The sequence below is a fragment of the Galeopterus variegatus genome, unplaced genomic scaffold, assembly GCF_000696425.1.
Source record: "Galeopterus variegatus unplaced genomic scaffold, G_variegatus-3.0.2 Scaffold5201, whole genome shotgun sequence".
Lineage (NCBI taxonomy): Eukaryota > Metazoa > Chordata > Mammalia > Dermoptera > Cynocephalidae > Galeopterus > Galeopterus variegatus.
Window position 1 is genome coordinate 47,856 of NW_007731312.1, and position 22,284 is coordinate 70,139.

General features: G+C 36.5%; 1 protein-coding gene across 1 annotated transcript in view; it reads left to right on the forward strand.

The window, feature by feature from the left end:
- The first annotated feature begins 6,694 nt into the window (after nt 1-6,694).
- PARP8 (poly (ADP-ribose) polymerase family, member 8) overlaps nt 6,695-22,284 on the forward strand; it is a 122,455-nt gene continuing 106,865 nt past the window's right edge. Inside the window, exon 1 of the mRNA XM_008589096.1 lies at nt 6,695-6,819. Within this exon, the coding sequence (XP_008587318.1) occupies nt 6,695-6,819 (125 nt within the window). The remainder of the gene's footprint in view (nt 6,820-22,284) is intronic.

The following is a 22,284-nucleotide window of genomic DNA, read 5'->3' on the forward strand; positions in this document are numbered from 1 at the left end:
TTATTTGGATTTCATTCTGTTTTTTTCAAAGCATCAGTATTGAAGTATTACAGATTCAGCAATGTAACTCTGGTATTGACTTTTGGAAAGGAACACACTTTTTGTTTCCATATCTGCAACCTACATATTTTTTAAAAAATGTTTTATATCTAACAGGTTCTGGTTTGAATGACTTATTATCTAGCCTCAGTGTATCTGTCTCTGTCATCTGTCTGTCTATCTATTTATCCATCCATCTATTCATACACACACATATGTATATGTGTATACACTCAAATGTAGATTCATCCTGTGGCGAACACAACTATGTCATTATGAATATTTCCTCCCTCATCCTACCTCCTCAAAGTTTGGTAATTTGGCTGATTGTAGAGCTAACTCTTCTGACATCCTCCCTGTTTTTCATCCATTTGTTGCTACCTTGTTCCATGCAAAAAGAACACCAATACTCAAGACATCACCAGCCGCATGGTGAAAATTTGTCTCTCTCTGCAACTCAGGGATAAAAGCCAATTAGTTTAACCCGGTCATTTGACTTGTCTCTCTTGCCCACCTCTCCCTTTCCTCCCCAACCCTGATTGATTCAAGGCTGGCTAGGGGACCCAAATCTGCCCTCTGAGATGTGTGGCTTCTGGAACTAACTCTTATGCTCTTAAGAAGGAAACACACAGGAAGTCTCTTTTGCTTTAGACATTCTCATGTCTGCATGTGATGTTGGGACTGCAGCACCCTTCTTGTGGGCTACACAGGAGGTTAACCTAGAGGCTGCTCTGATATTCTAAGAGAGACAGAAAGAAAAGATGGAGAGAGCTCGAGTCCTTGATAGCATGGTTAAGCTGCTGAATTAAACAGTCATAGAGCACTGCCCTCCCCATTCCAGTATGCATTACTGCACTTATATAGGAAAATGAAGGCCCTTATTTTTTTTATTTTTATTTTTTTGTCCTTTTTTGAGACTGGCCGCACCGCGCTCAGCCAGTGAGCTCTGTGAGCGCACCGGTCATCCCTATATAGGATCCGAACCCACGGCGGGAGCACTGCTACGCTCCCAGTGCTGCACTCTCCCGAGTGCACCACGGGCTCGGCCCAGGCCCTTATTTTTAAAGTTAACTCAATTTGGATTTTTGACAGTTGCAGCCAAAAGCATCATTGCTGAAACATATCACCGCTTTATTTATTTATTTATTTTCCATTTTTCATAGTGATTATTGACATCTGTTAACTCTCTTTTTTGTTTTTAAACCAGTGGAATAAATCATGGACCAGGTTATTTGTCTAGCATTACTGTGGTAATGATAAACCTTTTGAGAAAAAAAGTCTACAGGATTTTTCTGCAAAATTGATTTATCTACATCCTGAAGGACCTCATCCTTTCTTCTATGTCTGACAAATATTTATGGTACAATATGATTTCCTTCTTTATTAATTTAAAGAGGAATAAGTGTTATTAATCTTCACTTTATTCAGAGTGATTTGAAATATTGTAGATTACACAGTGAAATGGCAGAAACTAAATTATGTTATATCCAAAATAATAAGAACAGTGTAGGCTGACCTTTGGCTATTGATTAACCATTTTGTAGACTTCCCCCAGAGTTATATATTTAGAGAAATAGATACTTGGCATTCTGTCTAAAAAAAGACCTTCTGGAAAGGTCTTTTATTTCTCCACAGTGAGTATCTACTGTGTTGTGAAGCACACATAAAGCAACAAAATGCTTTGTTGTTCATGTTTTGATTACTGTATTTTTGATTGCAGAAACAAAATAAACAGGAACATTTTATAATCTATTCAACTTTATATTGGTTTTATGTTAATATTAGGCAATATTTTATTATAACAAATGTACAAAATAATAACAGTTGTAAAGATTCTTGGCAAAACAACCTAACAGGGTTTTAAATTATTGTAGTTCATTATTTCTTTGTGTAGTCATTCAGTAAACACTGAGGACCAGGCTCTACTGGCCACCCTGAATAAAGAAAAGTACCTGTCCTGCAAGTACTCACAGAGCAGGAACATACGGTATAGTATAATGTAATAGGTGACAGTACAAATAAGTGCAGGGAGCTGTGGGAGCATATAAGATGGGAGCCAAATACAGATCTGGTGGGGAGGAGGAGAAGGAAAGTATTTTGGTATAAGAGAGATTTAAAATAGGAAAGTGGGAGGAACTTACGGATTTTTTTTTTTAGTTCTGTTCCTAACATTGGGCTTGATCATTATCATGTTTTGGAGATTTTTAAAAGTTATGTTAGTGGCAGAGATGTATGTAGTAAACTCAGTGCAGAGAGATAATAACGACAGCAACTAAAATATATTCAGTGTTTACCATGGTGGTTAAGAGAGCGAGGATGGGAACCAGGCTGCTCGACTTTTAAACCCACTTCTGTCAAATTTTTGCTGTGTATTCTGATTTAGGCATGTTAATTGTGCTATTTCCCTTTTCTGTAAAATGGGAGTGATTCTCATCTGTATGTCATAGGTCTGTTGTGAGGTTTCAATGACTTAATTCTCTAAAGGACTTGGAAGAGAGCTTGCCTGTATTGAGTGCTCAATAAACATTCACTAATATTACTCCTTGGGTAATCTCATTTAATTTTTTCAGTAATCTTATTAGTATGAACCTTTCCTCTTCTATCCTGCTCCTCAAAGCTTGGTAATTTGGCTGATTGTAGAACTACCTCTTCTGACACCTTTTCTATTTCAAACATTGCTGTGTGTTATTGAAAAGGTAGCGTGATGGACAGAATAATGGCCACCAAGGTGTCCACATCCCAGTCCTGGAAGCTGTGAACACAGTACCTTACGTGCCAAAAAGGAATTTGACAGTGTGATTACATTAAGAGCTTGAGATGGGAAGATGATCCTGGGTAGTCGCAAGGGGCCTCACAGAGGCAGGAGAGTCAGATAAGGAGCTGTGACCAAGGAGGTGGAGGGACAGAGTCAGAGATTGAAAATGGTGCACTGCTCCCCATGAAGATGAAAGAGGCAGCCACGAGCCAAAGAATGTAGGCAGGTTCTAGAAGCTGGAAGTACAAGGAAATAGATTTTCCCCTAGAGCCTCTGAGCAGAACGTGGCCCTGCTGGCGTCTTGATTTTGGCCTGGTCAAACCCATTTTGAAATTCTGACCTCCAGAACTATAGTTACTTTGTGTCATTTTAAGGCACTGAGTTTGTGGTAATTTTTCACAGCAGCAATAGAAAACAAGTACAGGGCCGGCCCGGTGGCGCACTCAGTAGAGTGCGGTGCTTGGGGGCGCGGTGACGCTCCCGCCGAGGGTTCGGATCCCATGTGGAGACTGGTCCGCTCGCTGGTTGAGCGCGGTGTGGGCGCGACACCAAGGGTTGCGATCCCATTGCCGGTCGCGGTGCGGGAGCGACACTGAGGGTTGCAATCCCATTACCGGTCATGAAAAAAGACAAAAAAGAAAACAAGTACAGGTAGGCATTATTCCCGTTTGACAGATGAGGAAATGAGCTCTGGGTGGGTAGGCTATTGCCAAGGCTATTGAACACTTTGGGATGTGTGCAGGGCTTGTGGATTGATACAGGTCTTTTGGTGGATGTAAGTAGTCACCCAGGGAGGGACTAGTCTTTATGATTCTGTGTGCAGCCTTTCGGCCAGACTCTGGGTTAGCCTCCCTCCTGCAGCTTACTGTGAGTCCAAGACCTGAGCCTTCTGGGGATCTTAGGACCATAGATTGACTCTCTTTTCCTTGAGACATCATTCTTGCAGATAGCCCACCACTAGCTTTTCCACTCTGTGAGTCACTTAACACCTTTCTAACCCCTTTTCTTCTTCCAAAAATGTTAGAAATCTCTTCTGCACTGATTCCTATTACATTCTTCCTGTCTTTGTGAATTTATGCTTTTCTTTTTCTTTTCCTTTTTTTTAGCTGCTGGCTGGTACAACGCTGGAACCCTAGACCTTGGTGTTATCAGCACCATGCTCTAACCAACTGAACTAACTGGCCAGTTAATGCTTTTATTTTTCTTCTTTTACTCTCAGCGAGAATTCATCAGGAAACAGTAATCAGTAGCCAGTCAGCCACTCTTCGCCCAAGCAACCTATTAATTTTTGACCCGAGGCAGTGCCTCTTCTCACTTCAGGGTCCTCAAAAGATGGCAAACAGTAACATAAGTTCAGCCAAGATTACCACAGTGAAAAAATGTTTCCCATGGTGTTTATGAAAGCACCCACAGTTCTTGCAACTCTTTAGTGACCTTTCCATGCAAGCTTAAGGGTATAACAGTAGGTAGGAGGCAAAGTACTCCTACACACCCTGCCAAAATATATATAAAATGGATAAGTTTCATATTTTGGATAAATGCCTATGAATTCAAGTATACTTTTAAAAAATATCTAGGAATTTATTCCCACTCTCATGAACTCCTTCTCCATGTTTGAGGAGAGAAGGGAAATCACAATGCATAGTTTTTTGAGGATGCATGTGTGTGCGTGCCAGTGTCATGGTGTTCATAAGGACGTTTTATTAAAACTTGTGATTATTGAGAATATCTATTAATAAAATTGGTCATTTAATAAGGAATACACTGAATATGATTAATTAAAATTTTAAAACTTGCATTTTTAAACAATTATTTTTCAGACCTCATCACAGGCAATAGTAACAAGGGGAACAAGTAAATAATTAAGAGAATATGAAAAACTTTAGTGTTTAAATCATAATGCAAGATATGTTTACCTTTTAACTTATGTTAACAAATTTCATGCCTGTATGCAAGTGAAAATTTTAACTGTTAGGTCTTTACAAACAGATATGTACAGATTTTCTTTCTTATTCTCATTTGTGTACAAGAATAATTGAACCCTTTAAAATCTGTTCTTGCATTCTACCTCATTCATCCATAAAGGATTAAAGATGAATAATACTACATTGGATCCTTATTTTAAGTGTTCAGTTCCCAGCTTTCTTACTGTACTTCCATTCCTCTTTAACTCCCTCTTATACAAAAAGCATTTGAATGAATGAAACTGATGTTGTAGCAAGAATCCTGAATTTATTATGCTTTACCAAAATGAGTAATTCTTTGCACAAAGTTGCTGTGTTTCAAAATGATCATGTTAGACCCCTATGTATCCACATGGAGGCTGAGAATTATTAACCTGGAGCTTTCTGTGAAGAAAGGAAGAGGCTAGTTATTTCTTACATTAGACTACAAAGGAAGTTAAATGACAGAGTGTATTAGTCTGTTTGTGTTGCTATAACAGAAATACCTGAAACTGGGTAATTTATAAAGAACAGGTTTATTTGGCTTACGATTCTGGGACAGCTGCATCTGGCATGGGCCTCAGGCTGCTGCTTCTCATGGCAGAAAGTGGCAGGTAGCTGGAGGGTGCAAGCAGATCACATGGTGAGAGGAAGCAAGAGAGAGAGGAGGTGCCAGGGTCTTTTAAACAATCAGCTCTTGCGGGAACTAATAGAGTGAGAACTCACTCACTACCCCTCCTCCCCCAGGGAGAGCATTAATCCATTCATGAGGGATCTGCCCTTGTGACTCAAACAGCTTCCAGCACATTGGGGATTAGATTTCTGCGTGAGTTTTGGGGGGACAACACATCCAAACTCTATCACAGAGGGAGATGACTTGATGTGGCACTGAGCTTTACAAGAGAGGCAATAATTATATGCTATAAGGTAGTTCTGATTGTCAAAGAACAGAATTTCAAGAAATTAAGTTTAATGATCTAATCGTCTTTTATTAGTGATTCATGAGTCAAGCAGATTCCCATCTATGAAACCGAAAGGCGCTCTGATGAACTGAACAGAGGGGGTTGACTTTATAGGCAGAAAAAGACTGAATTAGGAACAAAAGAGCAGGTGGATCATTTCAAAGTTGTCTTTACAGAGTTAAAGCAGAGGCGACTTCTTTATCATGCCTGCTCAGGTAGACTAGGCCCCTTTCTATTGGTTCCAACCTGTTTCTTAGAAAACTGACTCATTTTAAAATTCAGTTTAATTACGTGTCACCTAGCACGAGTAACTGCATTCTGGTTTGGTCTGGTCTCTTGGGCTTAGTGCAGGAGCTCAGTCCAAAATGATGGCCTCCTTTAAATTTTATTTAATATGATTAATACCTGTGTCAATACAGTGAATATCATTTTTTTTTTTACCTGCTTACTAAAGGGTTTGAAGATTCAAAGAGTATAACACGAAGATTCTCAGATAAAAGGAATTTGGTAGAATATTTAGTTTTTTGCTACTAGTGAATATAAGCTGTTGGAATAAACATACTCTAAGTTTAGCATGTGTTTTATGTTTATTCCATCCATTAATTCATTTAATGAATATTGATTGCACAAATGTTATGTATCAGCCACTGATCTGAATGCAGTGTTAACAGCAGTGAACAGTGCAAGACAGGAGGGAACAAGCAGAGCACGTTAAATAACTTGGATTTTATTCTACCTACAGGGAGGCCATGAGAGGATTTTAAGCAGGAAAGTTACGTAATTTGGACATATGTAATAAATTACATAATTTGTAAATAGATCACTCTGGCTTCTCTGCACACTGTGGATTATTTGGAGAAACAAAGAAGAAGTTGGAAGACTGGGAGGAGGTTATTAAAGTGGTCCAGGGGAAAGTTGATGGTGGCTTGGGATGAGGTTGAAAAAGAGGAAATTCAGAGCAGTGGAGACCTTCAGAAAGCAACATCAATAAGACGATGGAACAGATGGATGTAGATATAGGGGACTTGATGGTGGCTTGGGATGAGGTTGAAAAAGAGGAAATTCAGAGCAGTGGAGACCTTCAGAAGGCAACATCAATAAGACGATGGAACAGACGGATGTAGATATAGGGGACAAGGGAAGGAAAAGAGTCAATCATGATTTCATTGTTCTAGGCCTGAGCAAGTATGTAGGTGGTAAAGATAGATGTCTGGAGAAGAGCAGATTTGGGGAGTGGGGAGTGGGATTCTACAGGTCAAATAGGAAGTTAGATTTTTAGTCAGCAATTGAAGCGTGAGGTCAGGGTAGGAAGGATAGATTTGGGCTTCACTGGAATAGAGATGGCATTTAAAGGCAGGGAGTAGATGACATAATGCCTGTGCACATAGAAAAGAGAAAGGATCCTAGTACTTTGTCCTGGAATACCCAAAATGTAGAGGTCAAGCAAGAATGGATTTAGCAATTAAAACTAAGGAGAGACCATGGGTATAGAGACTAAGAGAGAGGATGGTGTCATAGAAGCCAAAAAAAAAAAGGGTTTCAAGAAAGAACGTCATTACCCGTCCAGTGCTTCTGAGAGAATGATTTCTTTATGAAAAGTCAAAATCCACTCTAGATTAGTTTCATGCTAATAATTGAGTTTCTAAGAGAGTTAACAGAACCTGTAGTGTCTTGTCAGGTGTAATGGTTATAAAGCATAAAATCCTCAGACAAATTTTTCCTTGTTATGAGTTCCACCAACTGGGATGTATTATCACTGGAGGACCTTTCAAAAGTACTACATTTAGGAAATCTTCCTTATAATGCTCCTTTGTATTGCTTACATGAAGAGAGACATTTCATTTATCACTGTCAAGGTCTACTCAGGTAGCAGTTTGCATTCAGTGGGGATCTAGGCCCGATGTTGAGGGAAGTTGTGTGTTTGCCCTTCTGATCTCTTTTGGTGTTTTCTTAGCTCCTCAAGCTTCATCATCTTCATATGGCAGTTAGGCTGCAATTAACAAAAAGCCCGTAATAACATTGGCTTAAATGAGAAATATTTTTTCTTTCAGGGCTGGTCGGTCACTCTGCTCAGGCCTTTCCAGCTCTCCTCTTCCTTATGGTTCAGGGTCGTATACTTGTTTCCAACAAGAAGGAAGAATGGAGGAAGAAGGTGGCAAAGGGACACTTGCCAGCTGCCTCTTAAGGGACAATTCCAGCAGCTGTGGCAGGACACTTTTGCTTGTAACATATTGGACAGTACTTGATTATATCATAATTCCTTGGAACAGGGGAGGCTGGGAAATACAGTCTTGATTCAGGGCAGCAACGTTCCAAGCTAAACATTCGGTTTCTATGAAAAAAGGCATGAATAAATATTTGGGTCAAGGAACAGTATCTGCTCAACCATCCAGTGCCTCACATCATAGGAGTCTGTTTCCTTGAAATACACCATACTCTTGAGGTCGGTTTTCCTCTTTCCCTTCCCCGCACCGTAGCTATTTGACATGGAATCTTTGAGAATGGGAAAATGGCAACTCCTCCTCCAGGTCAAGCTGTGCTAGGGTGCAAATCTTCTTGAACAGAGTGCAGGCTAGATAACTGCTCCCTTGGGAACCCTCAGCCTGTAGCCCTTGTACAGTGCACAGTTTACACAACCATACATGACAACCGTAGTTGTTTGCTCTAATATGTCTTCTGTGTCCTTTGCTACTTGCAGGGAGGAGAGCAGTCTAATAATCTAATTAAAGAAATTTGTTTGAGGTAAAAAGTATTGATTTTTTTACCTTCCCCATGAGGTATGTGTGAAATATTTTTGAGTTGGAGTAAAACTTTTCCAGTCCTCTAATATCCCTCTGTGTGAAATTTTCCATTGGCAGTGTCTCTGCTCCTAAGACAGGTCTATCTCACTTGGGATAGTTTTTGTTAGGAGGTTGCAGCAATGGGTGCCTCCTCTGTTTCAGAAAATATGACATTTCAATACCAGTGGGTATAGGAAACTGGTTTTTTTCCTTCCTGGAGGTAGAGTTAGCTCTTGTCATGTAATCATACCCTGATAGATGATTTATTGGAATATGAAAATTGGCTAGCTATTTAAGAAGCATTAAGCTAATTGTGGCTTCTGTGGCAGTCTATGTATTTTGTAATTTATTTCAGAGTACATAATTTGCATAGTTGAGAGAGAAAATATTCAATTCATTGAATCTCCCCTCTCATTTTTTTTCTTAATTTCAAAGGTTGAGCTCCTATGATTTCTTAAATAATCAGCTGGATTGTTCTGTGCCTTCCATTGTCTGTGGCTGATTAGTTCAGATGTGTGGAGCATAGTTGCAATAGCTTCTACTAATATGGGAATGAGGCTGATAATATTCTGTGGTTGAACCTGTCTCCTTCTCTTGTAACTCCTTAGGTGTTTTCTATAGCAATATAGGCTTATAAATTCATAGAAATGCTTTATCATTAGTGCAAAAAAGTTCTTATTGGTTGCTAAGAAATCATGCCTTTGCATGCAAAATGTAATAACTTAAACTGCTAAAGCTGTGTTCTGACTTTTCTATCTCTTTTTTATAGGCAGTTCTTGTGAGATACTTTGTTCTTTATATATTTTATGTTCTCTGTGTATCCATACTCGTATCATTCTTTAAAAATTATGTAGCTTTGTAATAACATTAAAAAACATGACTAAGTAGATGAAACAAATTTTATTTTTCATGCCCAAGCTGTTTCATTTTTCTTTATGTCCAATTAAGATATGCTACAGTATTCTTAGTGAATGTTTCATTATAATATTTGAAGGATGAACAGCTGTTCTGAACAGTTGTTTTTGAGAACATTTTTGAAATTACCAAAATCTGCTTTAAAATTACCTATATTTGTTTTTTTTTCTGCCATTAATTTCTAATTAATGTTACTGCCACTGAAAACTGAAGTTCTATTGTTAAGGAAAGAGTTTTTAAAGTAATCAAATTTTGCAGTAAGCCAGATGTGATACTAATGTTAGAAGACGTTGTGGTACAGACTTGTGTGTTCACCAAAGCCCTTCTCCCCTGGGTACATAGCTAGACTATATTTCCAGCCTCCCTCGCAGTTAGGTCTGAGCATGCACCTGACTACCAGGCAGTGGAATGTGGATCGAAATGATGTATGCCATTTTTTGGTGTGGCCCATGAAATCCTTGTCCCTGACGTGTCCTGTTTTCTGTGCATGTGATTGCATGCAGAGGAGGATGAAGCCTTACTTAACAGATGGTTGGACACAACAGTCAATAAGCCTGGGTCCCTCAATGACTGTGTGGAGCATAATCTCCCCCCTTTCTCCATATACTGTGATGTGGATGAAAAATCAATCTTGATTGTGTTAAGCTACTGAAATCTGGTATTATTATATTATTTGCCTGCCCTAATATAAGAATTGATACTAAAAAAGATATGCTTTGCAGACCCCTTGTAACCATGAAATCCAGCTGTGTGCCTTGGAGGAATGGAAATGAGATTTGGTGAATACAGAGCATTGTCTCTGGCAGAGATATTTTGCCAACATTTTCAGGCATGAATGTTTTGTGTGCTTAAAATAGATTTTATGCATCTGATATTATTCCAGCTCTTCCCTAACTGTGCAATGGGATGTGAGTTGTATATTCACCAGGAATGTTTGGGACAATCCAGCATCAAGAAGGCATTTCAGTTCACTCTAAATCATGAATATTTCTGCAGCAGATAATTAACTTCAGTAATTGTATTGTTTTATAGCCAGCTTACTGGAATAATCTGTAATGTGTCTTGGCAGCAGTGAACAGTTATCAGACGCCATTTGAAATAATTTACTGATTAAAGATAAGAGTTATTAATTTTTGCCCAGCCTTTTCACTTGATGAATGTTGAAGTGTATTTTTGCCTCTTAAGTGTGGTAATAGTTTTTTCTTTACTTGCAAATATTAGCAATAAGCTAAAAATTCCTTTCCTTTGAGAATTCACTCTTAGAAAAATTTTATCGTTTGGTTCTTTGAATATCTGATGTTTTAAAATCTATTCACTTAGAGTCCTGGGGTGAAGTCCTGTCTTTCCTTTTTTAGGAAACAATGGAAAGATATTAGATTTTTTCTCAAGTGTTTAATTCTGTGTATTCTCTACTAGGCATAGATTGTTCTCTCTCAGTTTCTAGATCAAACAGTTGCCTTCTCAAGACTTTGATGATGATAATTATGATAATTATAACATCAATATGATTTCAGTGTTTGGATATTAAAAGCCAGAAGAGGCCTTTCTTTTCTAAAAGAAGTGGTTGTTTTTTCTTGGCTGATCCATATTTAATTTCACTTAGGTAGTTTTGGTTCTGGAGTACTAGGTTGTTGTGCTAGTTCTTGTGTGTGATATCAGATAAACCTCTTAGCCTCTCTGTTTTTTCTTGTTCATTCATACTTATACAATGAAAAGTTAGGAAGCCGCCTTTAAATCTTTATTATTTGTTGAATTTATGATTGACCCTTGGGGGGTAGTACCTTTGCCATTGTGGTAATAACCCCACAATTAAAGGAAATAATAAGTTCTTGAAGAAGGTATTAAGAAAGGAAGGTAAAAGAGAAAAGTAAGTGAGAAAAATAAAGGAAACAAAAAATTATACATCAGTGAGGAATATTTTCATATTTCTCCAATAGGCTTATTTTTATCTTGTTAGGTTTTAAACAAATCTTCTTTTAAGAAGAAGGGGGGGATTTAAAAAAAGTTTTCTACTTAGTGAAAGTTTTAAACCCTTGATTCATTGAAATGTTTTCTAAAATTTATTTATGAGAAACTTAGTTTCCCTTTTAAATTTTATGTAGAGAATTTGAAATCCTCCAGAAGGAATTATTCTCTTTGGGCCAACATTCATCTGTGCAGTGACGTGTCTATAAATACTCTTCAGGATCAACTGTAGAAATTCCAGAAAATATGATTGTCTATTTGCATTACATGCCTTTCCTTTCTGCTTTTGGAATGAACAAACAAATATAGCTCAGTGAAATTATATTATATGTGTGAAAATTGATTCTTTACTTTTACCTACCTCATTAAGCATGCAAATTGCTAACTTTTCAGCAGATGCATTTAAAATAAATTATAGCTAATCAAATGTGTTGCTTTAGAAATTTCTTTTTAAATGACATGGTGTATGTGCCAGCACAGCCAAGGGAAAAAATCAGTTTGGTTATCTTTTCCTGAAAACACAAGCTTGATTGGTTCAGGAAAGAATTTGCAGCTGCATGAGTTGATGTGTAGATGAGTAAGGATCACAGTTTGTTAGAAATGGCTGCTCGTGTTGTATCATGAAATGTAAGACAATTCCTCTTCTATCCACCTGTCTACAGTTTTTTTTTTATTAATGGAAGACGTTGTAATTATGTTACTTGTTTTTAAAATGTTTTTGTAAACACAGTACACATTACAATTTTGGCTGTATTATGATATTCTTTAATTTAATATAATGTAATATCTTCGTTGTTATTATTGTACTTAAAATGTCTTTGAACTTTTCTGATGTAGTAGTTTAATACCAGTGAAATACATTTAATTATTTTTTTATAAACCATCTTACATAATGTTTGTGTATGGGAGGGTTTGCTAGAGTCAAATGCTGACTAATGTCTTAGTAAAAATAATTAGTGAATTATTCATCTATGTGCACTTTAACAAGATACTCACATATAGGTTTGAATCAAAACCGTATATTTGAATCCTCACTGTTAAATCTGGGAAAGTATTGGCTAAATCTTGCTCCCTAACATGAATGCATATTCAATCATGGCATGTCTGTGAAATTTAAACATAATTTCATGTGTTTGCTGCTAATGTTGTTGTTAAAGCAAAATTAGGAGCTAAATCATATAAGTTAAATGGTAATTTATTAATTTCCTAAATTTTTTTTTCCGTGGCAGACATTTTCCATTGTTTACACAGTATACAACACTTGTACTGAGAGTGTTTTTAGTTTAGTTAAATTGCAATAGCAAATCTGCTAGGTCTTAAGCCAGTCTTTCTAAAACACATTCAGTATGTTCTTCTTCGTTGGTTTTAGTGTTTCACAATAGCAATACTTATGTTGGCATTATCACTTTGTAAGCAATACTGCTTAGATAGTATACAAAGTTTGTTTTTCTAATTTGGTACATATATGCAAATCAAAATCAAATCATGACTGTAGAAGCATCCTTTAGAGCCTGAGCTGTTTCTGGTTATGCCACCTACTCCTATGGTATTTCGATACCTTATTTTTGAAAGCTGACACTTTGATGCTTTATGTGTGGTTATTGCACAGCCATGCCGTGTTGCTACAAGTTGTCCTCTTCCCAACTTTACTGTTTCTGGTTATGCCACCTACTCCTATGGTATTTCGATACCTTATTTTTGAAAGCTGACAGTTTGATGCTTTGTGTGTGGTTATTGCACAGCCATGCCGTGTTGCTACAAGTTGTCCTCTTCCCAACTTTAAAAAAAAAAATTTTACTTAGCTTTATGTCAGATAGACCTGGGTTTCAAGCTTCATTCTAACTCTCTTAGTAATGCAGTGACTTTGTGTTTCTAAACTTGATAGTCTCTGTGTCTTTGTATACAAACAGTGAATTTTTTTATTAAATGACATGATTTGTACATAAAAAGTGTTCAGTAAAAATCTATTGAATGAAGGACATACATGTAATCTTTCTTAGTACCTACTTTTCAAGCATTAGCTCTTTTCCCCTTTTACAAATAAGTTTTACTCATATGGGTACCTCAGATTTGATCTCAAACTCTGAGAGATGAGGCTGCTTTTTCTTGTTTAACCACATCGATTAGCATCACTAACCACTGTAAAGCATATTGTATATTGCCAGTGATGTCTCAATTAAAAAATTTCCTGGGAACAAAGCTCCATTTAATAAAGTTGGCTTGAACACAGTGATGATTGAGAAAGTTCCCTCACCCCAGTGTGGAAAAACCCACAAGGGAGCTGTTTTGCACACTGGTCCGGTGTAGATTTGCTGGCTGCTGAATATTCTCTGAGAAGGGCAGAACCACCAGGAATTGTGCAGTCTGGTCATATGCATGTGCAGAAGGCACTGCCCAGAGCTTGTCACTGGAATTATCTTTGTCCCCATGCTGTAGACCATTCCCAAAACACAGAAGCCCAACCCTCAGGCAAGACCCCTTTAGTTGGAGGGGAGGGTAGAAATACTGCAGAGAGAATTGGCATCTTAGAATGATATGTCTGTCTGTTTCCTATATTATTTCCTTTTGTGGAAATAACAAAACGAGTTTCATTAGGAACTGCTCTCTCATTTATGGACAAGGCAGTCCCCACGCTATGTGGTAAGGATGATGTTTACAGTCATAAAGTGAAACCATCTTGAGATTTCTCCGGGCTTTTGAAGCTTGTGAGAAAAACAGGCAATTCCTTTGTAGTAGTGTTTTGTCGGTGATAGCCCACAGCTCTGATAATAGTTTTTGGCAATCATTCTATCCTTAGCTTCCTACTTATCAGCTGGACTATCTAGTGTTTTTATGGCATCCTCCACCCCTTTTTTAGATGGACATTTGAGATACTTCCTTATACTAAGAGCTGCAGGCACATTTAGACACATTGTGAGTCAGACCCAGGCCATTGCATGCTGAATTCTCCCTTCCTTTGTTGGGGTGTGCCCAGTCCCCACTTTTGGCTCCTGCCTCTCACCCAGCCTTCGTGTCCTTTTGAAAAGATGGGCTGATCCACTCAAGCATTGTCCCTCTTTTCATGTTGTTGCTCTTTGTTTATGCGCTGGGTCAAGTGCTTTGATCCAGCTTTTAGTCAGGGTGATTGTAAAAAGTAAAATACTTGCTGTAATCGACGTTACTTGTAGGCTTGTTTTCTGCACCTTCCACTGTGCCAGGGACTCAGGTAGAGAGAAAAATAAAATACAGTCTCTGCCCACAAGGAGGTTTGGAATTCTACGTTTAATTTAGAACTGTCAGGCTAAAAAATGAAAATTTTGAAGAATGCAGGTGGTGCATTTAAATTCCCCTAATCCTTTTCTTTTACTGTCTATGCATTTTTGCCTACTCATCATTTCCTCCAGGAAACTTTCCCTGCACCCGAGGGCAAGTCACATGCCCTTGTTTTATGCTCTGATTTGTGGTGTAGTCTTCTTTCAGAGCATTCATCACAACTATAATTTTCATTTCATTGTGTGATATTTTAATTGTGTTTTCCCTTCTCAGAGTAGAAGCTTCCTGAGTCCAGGGTCCCTGTTTATTTTCATACACCAGCTGTGCTGACACAGAGTGGGTCTTCAGTAATCATGGTCAAGTGAATGCATGAGTTCCCACTATTAATGACTGGTGAGGACTAATTATTGAATTCAGTTTCTTATTCTTTTCACTGTGAATGTGAATGTCATTTCTCTCCAGGGCTTCATATTTGTCATATTTATAAAACCTCTCATGTGTGTTCTTAAAAGTTCTCTTTGTTGGGTAGTATTTTTAGTCTTAATGGGATAACCACTTTGAATGGCTTCCCTAGAGTCATGTCTGTGATTATTGGAATGTGTTCAGATGGGGCATATTTGAGAAAGAATGTTTTGGGACTGGAGCTTGGCAGACATGAACACTGCCAGCATTGATTAGTTCGGTGCTGTTTTTCTAGGTGGAAGTAGATTATGGCTTAAGTATTTTCCTTTCAGGTCTGATGAATATTTCTGAGTCATTATCCTGTTTTCCTCTGTTAAATCACAACATCCAGTGAAGAAGCTTCTCTGATATTTGCGGTTTTAGATATCAGAGTGGGTATGAATGATGAATAGATGATATTGCAATTAGAGTGACTTCAAAGAATGCTTTGAATTTTGAATTTATCTGTGAATCAACTCAAAAATGATTAGGTTGATCTTAACATTTTGAGTTTTGAGAAAGTTTTTAACACCATTTTGATATTTTCATACAATCTTTTAAAGTTGACATCATTCTCATCTTTTTCTTCCATGATATTCTGACTGTAAGTTAATTGATGGTTATGTCGGCTTCACTTTTGCAGATTATCAATCTGTTTTTATGTCGGGCCCCTTTTTTTTTTTTTTTTAATAGGAATCACACTTTAAGAATTAAAGTTCCACAGTTTCCTCTGTTCCTAAAGAACCATGCAGACCTTTTTTTTTTTTTTTTTTTTTTTTGTGGGCACCCAAGAGAGACTTTCAGTTAGTTACTTCCCTTCCAGAATTGGACTGGTCAGTTAGCTCAGGGTCAAGGGTTCAGATCCCCATGCTGGACAACTGCCAAAAAAAACCCTCTTCCAGCATTAATTTTCTTTCCTTTCCTGGGACTACCTCACATAGAAATACTTCTAAAAGGAAAGCAAAACTAATATTTTAATATTTTAAATATTTAAATATTCAAGGGAGTTAAAAATATTATTGAGTCAATATTTTTTTTTTTTTTTTTTTTTTTTGTGGGCACCCAAGAGAGACTTTCAGTTAGTTACTTCCCTTCCAGAATTGGACTGGTCAGTTAGCTCAGGGTCAAGGGTTCAGATCCCCATGCTGGACAACTGCCAAAAAAAACCCTCTTCCAGCATTAATTTTCTTTCCTTTCCTGGGACTACCTCACATAGAAATACTTCTAAAAGGAAAGCAAAACTAATATTTTAATATTTTAAATATTTAAATATTCAAGGGAGTTAAAAATATTATTGAGTCAATAGCTTCTTCTTTAAAGTTTAAAATGTTGTGCAATTTTAACGTATGATTTTGACATCACTCTTAAAATGAAATTTTGTATTAAATATTTTAGATTTACCATATTATTTTATATTGGAGATATGTATATGTTAACTTTGATAAATATTTAATAACGTGATGAGACAAAACAAAGATCTTTATTGATGTGGAAAAAGGCAACTTAGCTTTTTATTCAAACTGACTGAGACAGTAAACATTTTTTCTCATAAATTTACTTAGATATGTGACAATTTTATGGTACAGTCTTAGGATACACATATTAACGTGTATCAGTTGTTGAAAATTGCTCCTCTTCTAAAACGAAAATATCATTCACTTAAAATTATACAAATTTTTGCTCTCATATTGCTTTGGCAACTGTTGAACTAAGTAAAAATAGTTTCAATAGGGTCATCTCATTGTTATAGGAATTCTGCTTTGATAACTAACTGATTTGCAAAATTAATGCCAAGTAGAGTTAGACATGTCTCAGATATATTTTATGATTGGTTTAAATTGGTTGATTTTTCACTTAAAGCATGAGCTGGTATTCTGCTACCTATATGTTACTGAATATGCTATGTGACTTTAATTAAACAATGCTGGAAACGATAAAATGTAATAAAAGGCATCTGGACCAAAAGAGACCTAAGTTCTGGACCAAGAGCTTTTTAACTTAAGACCCAGAGAGGTCTATCAACTTGTCCTAATTTTTTTTGCCTGTAAAATGAAATAGATGGTCCATTTTATAAGTATAATTTTATGAATGTTATGGGAGTAAATTTTATTTCTCCTTGCAGTTCAGAAAGCTTATTTTTTGAATTATTTCTTTTTAGCTAGATATGAATATCTCCTGCAGGCATCTTCCATCCATCTTTTCCAGATTAGCTGCTGTCTTAAATGGTTTTCCTTCCCCTTCTTTACGATAAATTTGGACTCTTCTTGACGCTGATGTCAAGTTCAGTATCCTTCTTGTCACCTTGCAGACTTTCAACATAAAAAAAAAATACTCATTGGTTTTAAAAGGAAAAAAAAGTATACATTCAAGTTCATAAACCTGGCCTTGAAACATTCCCTATGTTTTATTAAATGTCCGTTCCCTGAACAGAATTTATTTTAGAATGCAGAATGAGAGAAGAATAAAGGAGCTAGATGCACTTGAGAATGGAAGTATCAACAGATAAACATTTTAAGTTCTTTCTTAACAGAGCACAGGCAGAAAAGTATTAACTAAAGGTATTAAAAAGTCTTTTTGCTCCTGCATTGCTAATTAGGGCAAGCACCTGGTATATTTACTCTTCTAAAATTGAAACAGATTTAAAAAAAAAGAAAAAAGCTCATGAAATTGAGTCCTTCAGTAGATTGTAGGAGAATTTTAACTGGATTTTGCTTTGTCCAAGTTTTGTCAATTTTTTTCTTTGTCAGTCTATGTAATTTTATAAATGTCAAATCAGTTTTTATTTCTTGGAAAAAAGCTGTTTTCCATGTGCTGATTATTAACCAGTATGTTAGTTGATGAAATATTTATTCATTGCCAAAAATCGAGATATTTTTGTTATATTTTGAGTGATTTCCTTTGAAAACAACTTTATACTTTTAGAATATGAATAAGTTGTTAATAATGATTAAAGGTGAAGTGTAATAGATGAAAAAATTACTCCATAAATTTAGGTATATTAATTACAAGATCCTATGAGGGGAGTTTCCCCAGTGAGGTTTGGCTGACATGGGCAGTAACTTTACTCTGTTGACTATATTTTCAGAAATATTTTGAGCAAAAAAGGTTAGATCTTACTGCAAAGGAATCAGAAGTTTCTTGCCATAGCAAAGCTCAGTATGAAAAATCACAATAGGCCAAGTGACTCAGAGGAAAATGTTAGAAAACCTGGTCCTGCTACTGGTTCCACATGGAATTGAAAAAGTCTCTTAAATGTATGTTTTTTCATGTATAAAATGAGGGGTGTGCACTGGGTGATTTCTGACTTACGTTCCAACCTAACATTCTGTGAAATCAAGATCATATATACTTTTTTTTTTCATTTCCAGAACCTTTTTTATCCTTTGGTTGGCCTTTAGGGAGTGAAATCAAAACAAAAGTCTCTCTATTTTGAATTTATTTTTTCAATTGATTTCTCTTTTGCTCTTCTGTCCAAAAGAATGAGTATGTTGGTCTGTTGGACTTGAGTCAAATGAAAATGTAAAATAGGAAATTCATAGCAGTGTGCATTTATAGGTCTGGCTGATTTAAATCTGGGAAGTCTGGAAGAGCTCTTAAATTTATTTATATGCTAAAGAAGAAAGATGTACTATTATACCCTTAATAAAGGGTCACAAGATAACTTTTTGTTATTTACATTATAAAGATATATTCATCCTAATCTTAGTATGATGGTAAATGTTCCTTATCCCCTTCAAATATTGTTCATTTTTTTTGGACGCATTCATTGGGAAAGCGTAGGTGTAGAACTCAACGCTTAGGTATACATTTATAGATTTCTTACTATAATCAGTTATGCATTTACTTAATTACAGAACTTGGCCTCAAGAGTCATGCTTTTAGATATTAAAACTCGAAATATATAGTTTGGATACAATTTGTTATCCAGAATTTCTGAATCTATGAAGCCCTGAAAATTGAAACAAAATTATTTTGTAAATTTGGTCCAAACATATTTAGTGGCAAACTGATCTGAACTGACATGAGATTATTTGTAGTTTGCTCTAAGCCACATAGTGGGAATATTCACACTTCTCCTTGTAAGATATGTTACTGTTTTTAATGACAAGGTGTTTCTCACTGGGGGTTTTGTGTAAAATATATACTCTATTACTTTTCTAAAATACGAAAAATTCTGAATCTAAACACATCTGGCCACCAAGGTTTCAGATCAGAGATAGATTATAACCAGATAAGAGATTTAGACAATAATGATCTTTATCTTCATTAATTTCCCAAAGGATTAGTGTGTGAGCATAAGAACATTGGATTCTTGCTCATTATTGCTGTCAGTGGAAATACAATACAATAAACAATAATTTAATGATTGTTCTTAAGAAAGGTTGGAATTAGAATCTCAAGAAATGAACTACATACAATATGAGGGAGAAACTTAACAGAGCATATGATACTGCTTATCCACAGAAATTAGTGCATATTACTTGTAATTTTTAAAACCAGTATTCTGTTTAAGTGCAAAACAATATTTTGTACAGATTTGCTAAAAATGGTTAAAAGAAATTCTTTACAGAAATAGATATACAGAGTGATATTTGCATAAAAAGCTAATTAAAGCACGACTTTGGAAACATTCAGTATTTTGTTGAATAATTTGGCTTTGAAAACAACGTAGTAAAAGTTGTTATTTTAATGAAAAATGCAAATGACATACAATAGCTTTGACTCAGCAGATTGTGTCTAATTTTTTTGAACTGTAGGAAATGAAACTATGAATAGTTTCCATTTTACAATGCTTTTTCATTTTTCATCTATGGTCATAGGTGACTGATTCAAAATGGGTGAAAAACGGGCTCCTGATGTAACAGATGGTGTCTATCAGACACTGATGGGCAACTCAACTTTTAAAAAGGAACTGAAAATTCAATTTGTTATATGCCAGTACTCTTTGAAAAATACTTTACTTTCCCTTGAAAAATTTTTTTCACATTTTCAAATTCTCGAAGACATAGTTTTTTTTAAAGCTGCTAACTGACTCCTTGATTGATTGACTTTAACTTAATATACTTGTTTTGTAGGAAGTCAATTTTTGCAAGATCTATTAAGCTATAGATAGCGGTATTTATGTCTAGATTTCAACTAAACTATAGACAGGGACAGAAATAGTGGTTGTTGAATAATTTAAAAAATGGCTCATCCATTACTAACAACCTCATAATATGTTGTATCTTAAAAGGACAATTTGTCAGTATCTTTGGTGGAATCTAACATCTTCATTATCATATTCATTGTCTTCTTATCACTTGAGGCTTCATTTTAATATTCATTATGATTAGTTATTTTCCTATGGAATCACATTTCCTGAAGTTCTCTACTGATCTGGTTCCCACACTTGTTAATCTTTCCTTAAATCTGTAGTACTTATGTCTTTCTGGTGTGTTCTCAAATACCACACACTTCCCTCCAGGAGCCTTTTCTAAGAGGCCTTGTCCCATGTAAAGCATTTCTTTACTTTCCTCATGTTCTGAGCAGTAACTGGTACATTTACTAATGAAGAAGATGAATTTTAAGTGATACACTTTGTTATGAAGAATACTTTTGGAAGCATTCAGAAAATCTTAACGGAGGCTATGATTTAATGATATTAAATATGAACATTTTTGGAAAGAGTGATAAAAAGGCTTTTAGCATTGAGGTTCATCTTCCTTTTTTATGGAGGTTTTATTTCAGATCCCATTTGATGTTTATTTTCTTGTCAATTGATACATGTGAAATTCTTAATATTTTATCAAGGATCTCTTTTGGGGGTAGGATGGGGGTTGGGAAATCTTATGAAGAAAATTCATCTTTTTCTTTCTCTTTGCAGCTCACTGACCTTGAGAAAAGGAAAGGGAGGAAGGAGAAGGAAAGGCTTGTGTGATGGTGTAGAAGTAGAGTTGTTCAGTTCTTCATTTGCTTTGGGCCGTCACTGGAGGATTAAAGTCATGATAATCATACAGAGGGCTTTGTGATAACAGAGGGCACTATATAGGTGAATGGTTTGCTGATAACCACACAGTCATTTCAAACCAGTCAGTTTTTCAGTAATATATTTAATATTATGTAAAATTGAGTCTCCTTTCCTATTTCATGTCCTTAGAATGATATTAATTCTCATCTAAATTGTAAATGTCCCCTGGGTGGCTAATATATATATTCTGTCTCAGATTGAAAGAACAAATAAATACTTGGTGCTCTCTCTCTCCTTCTCCTTTTTCTCTGCATTCTGTACTCTGAGAAATTTCTTCACTGACTTATCTGGAACTAGAGGTATATCTAATTTTAGAAATAGAGAAGTGGGGCCGGCCCGGTGGCGCCTTCGCTAGAGTGCGGCGCTTGGGAGCGCGGTGGCGCTCCTGCCGAGGGTTTGGATCCCATATAGAGACTGGTCCGCTCACTGGTTGAGCGCGGTGCGGGAGTGACACCGAGGGTTACGATCCCGTTGCTGGTCACGGTACGGGTGCGAGCGGTGGCGCTCCTGCCGAGGGTTTGGATCCCATATAGAGACTGGTCCGCTCACTGGTTGAGTGCGGTGCGGGAGTGACACCGAGGGTTACGATCCCGTTGCTGGTCACGGTACGGGTGCGACACTAAGGGTTGCGATCCCGTTACCGGTCATGAAAAAAGACAAAAAGAAAAAAAAAAAAAAAGAAATAGAGAAGTGACTTTCCATGAATGTTGGTTGGAGTTTTCCCATTTTCTTCAGTGAATTCATAGTGCCAGAAACACTAAGGGTTGCGATCCCGTTACCGGTCATGAAAAAAGACAAAAAGAAAAAAAAAAAAAAGAAATAGAGAAGTGACTTTCCATGAATGTTGGTTGGAGTTTTCCCATTTTCTTCAGTGAATTCATAGTGCCAGAGTCAAAGATGCCAAGACACAGATGTATTCTTTAACCATGCCTTGCCTAGAAAGGGAAGCTGAGACAGTGGGCTATGCCCACCTTAAAATTCAAACCACCACAAACAAGATTAAAATGTACAAAATGAAGTATCAGACAAACCTCTCTATTTTAAAGCCTCAAAATCATTAGTGTCACTGATTACAGAAATTCATCATAGACAAAAGGGTATGTAGTGACTGGAAGAACATTTTTATAAACTGGATTGATGGTTGCTTCTCTGGTGTGGTAGTATTATAATAGAATTCCAGTGTACATTTGTTTGGCTCCTGGGTAGCTAGTCAAACAGATATGTT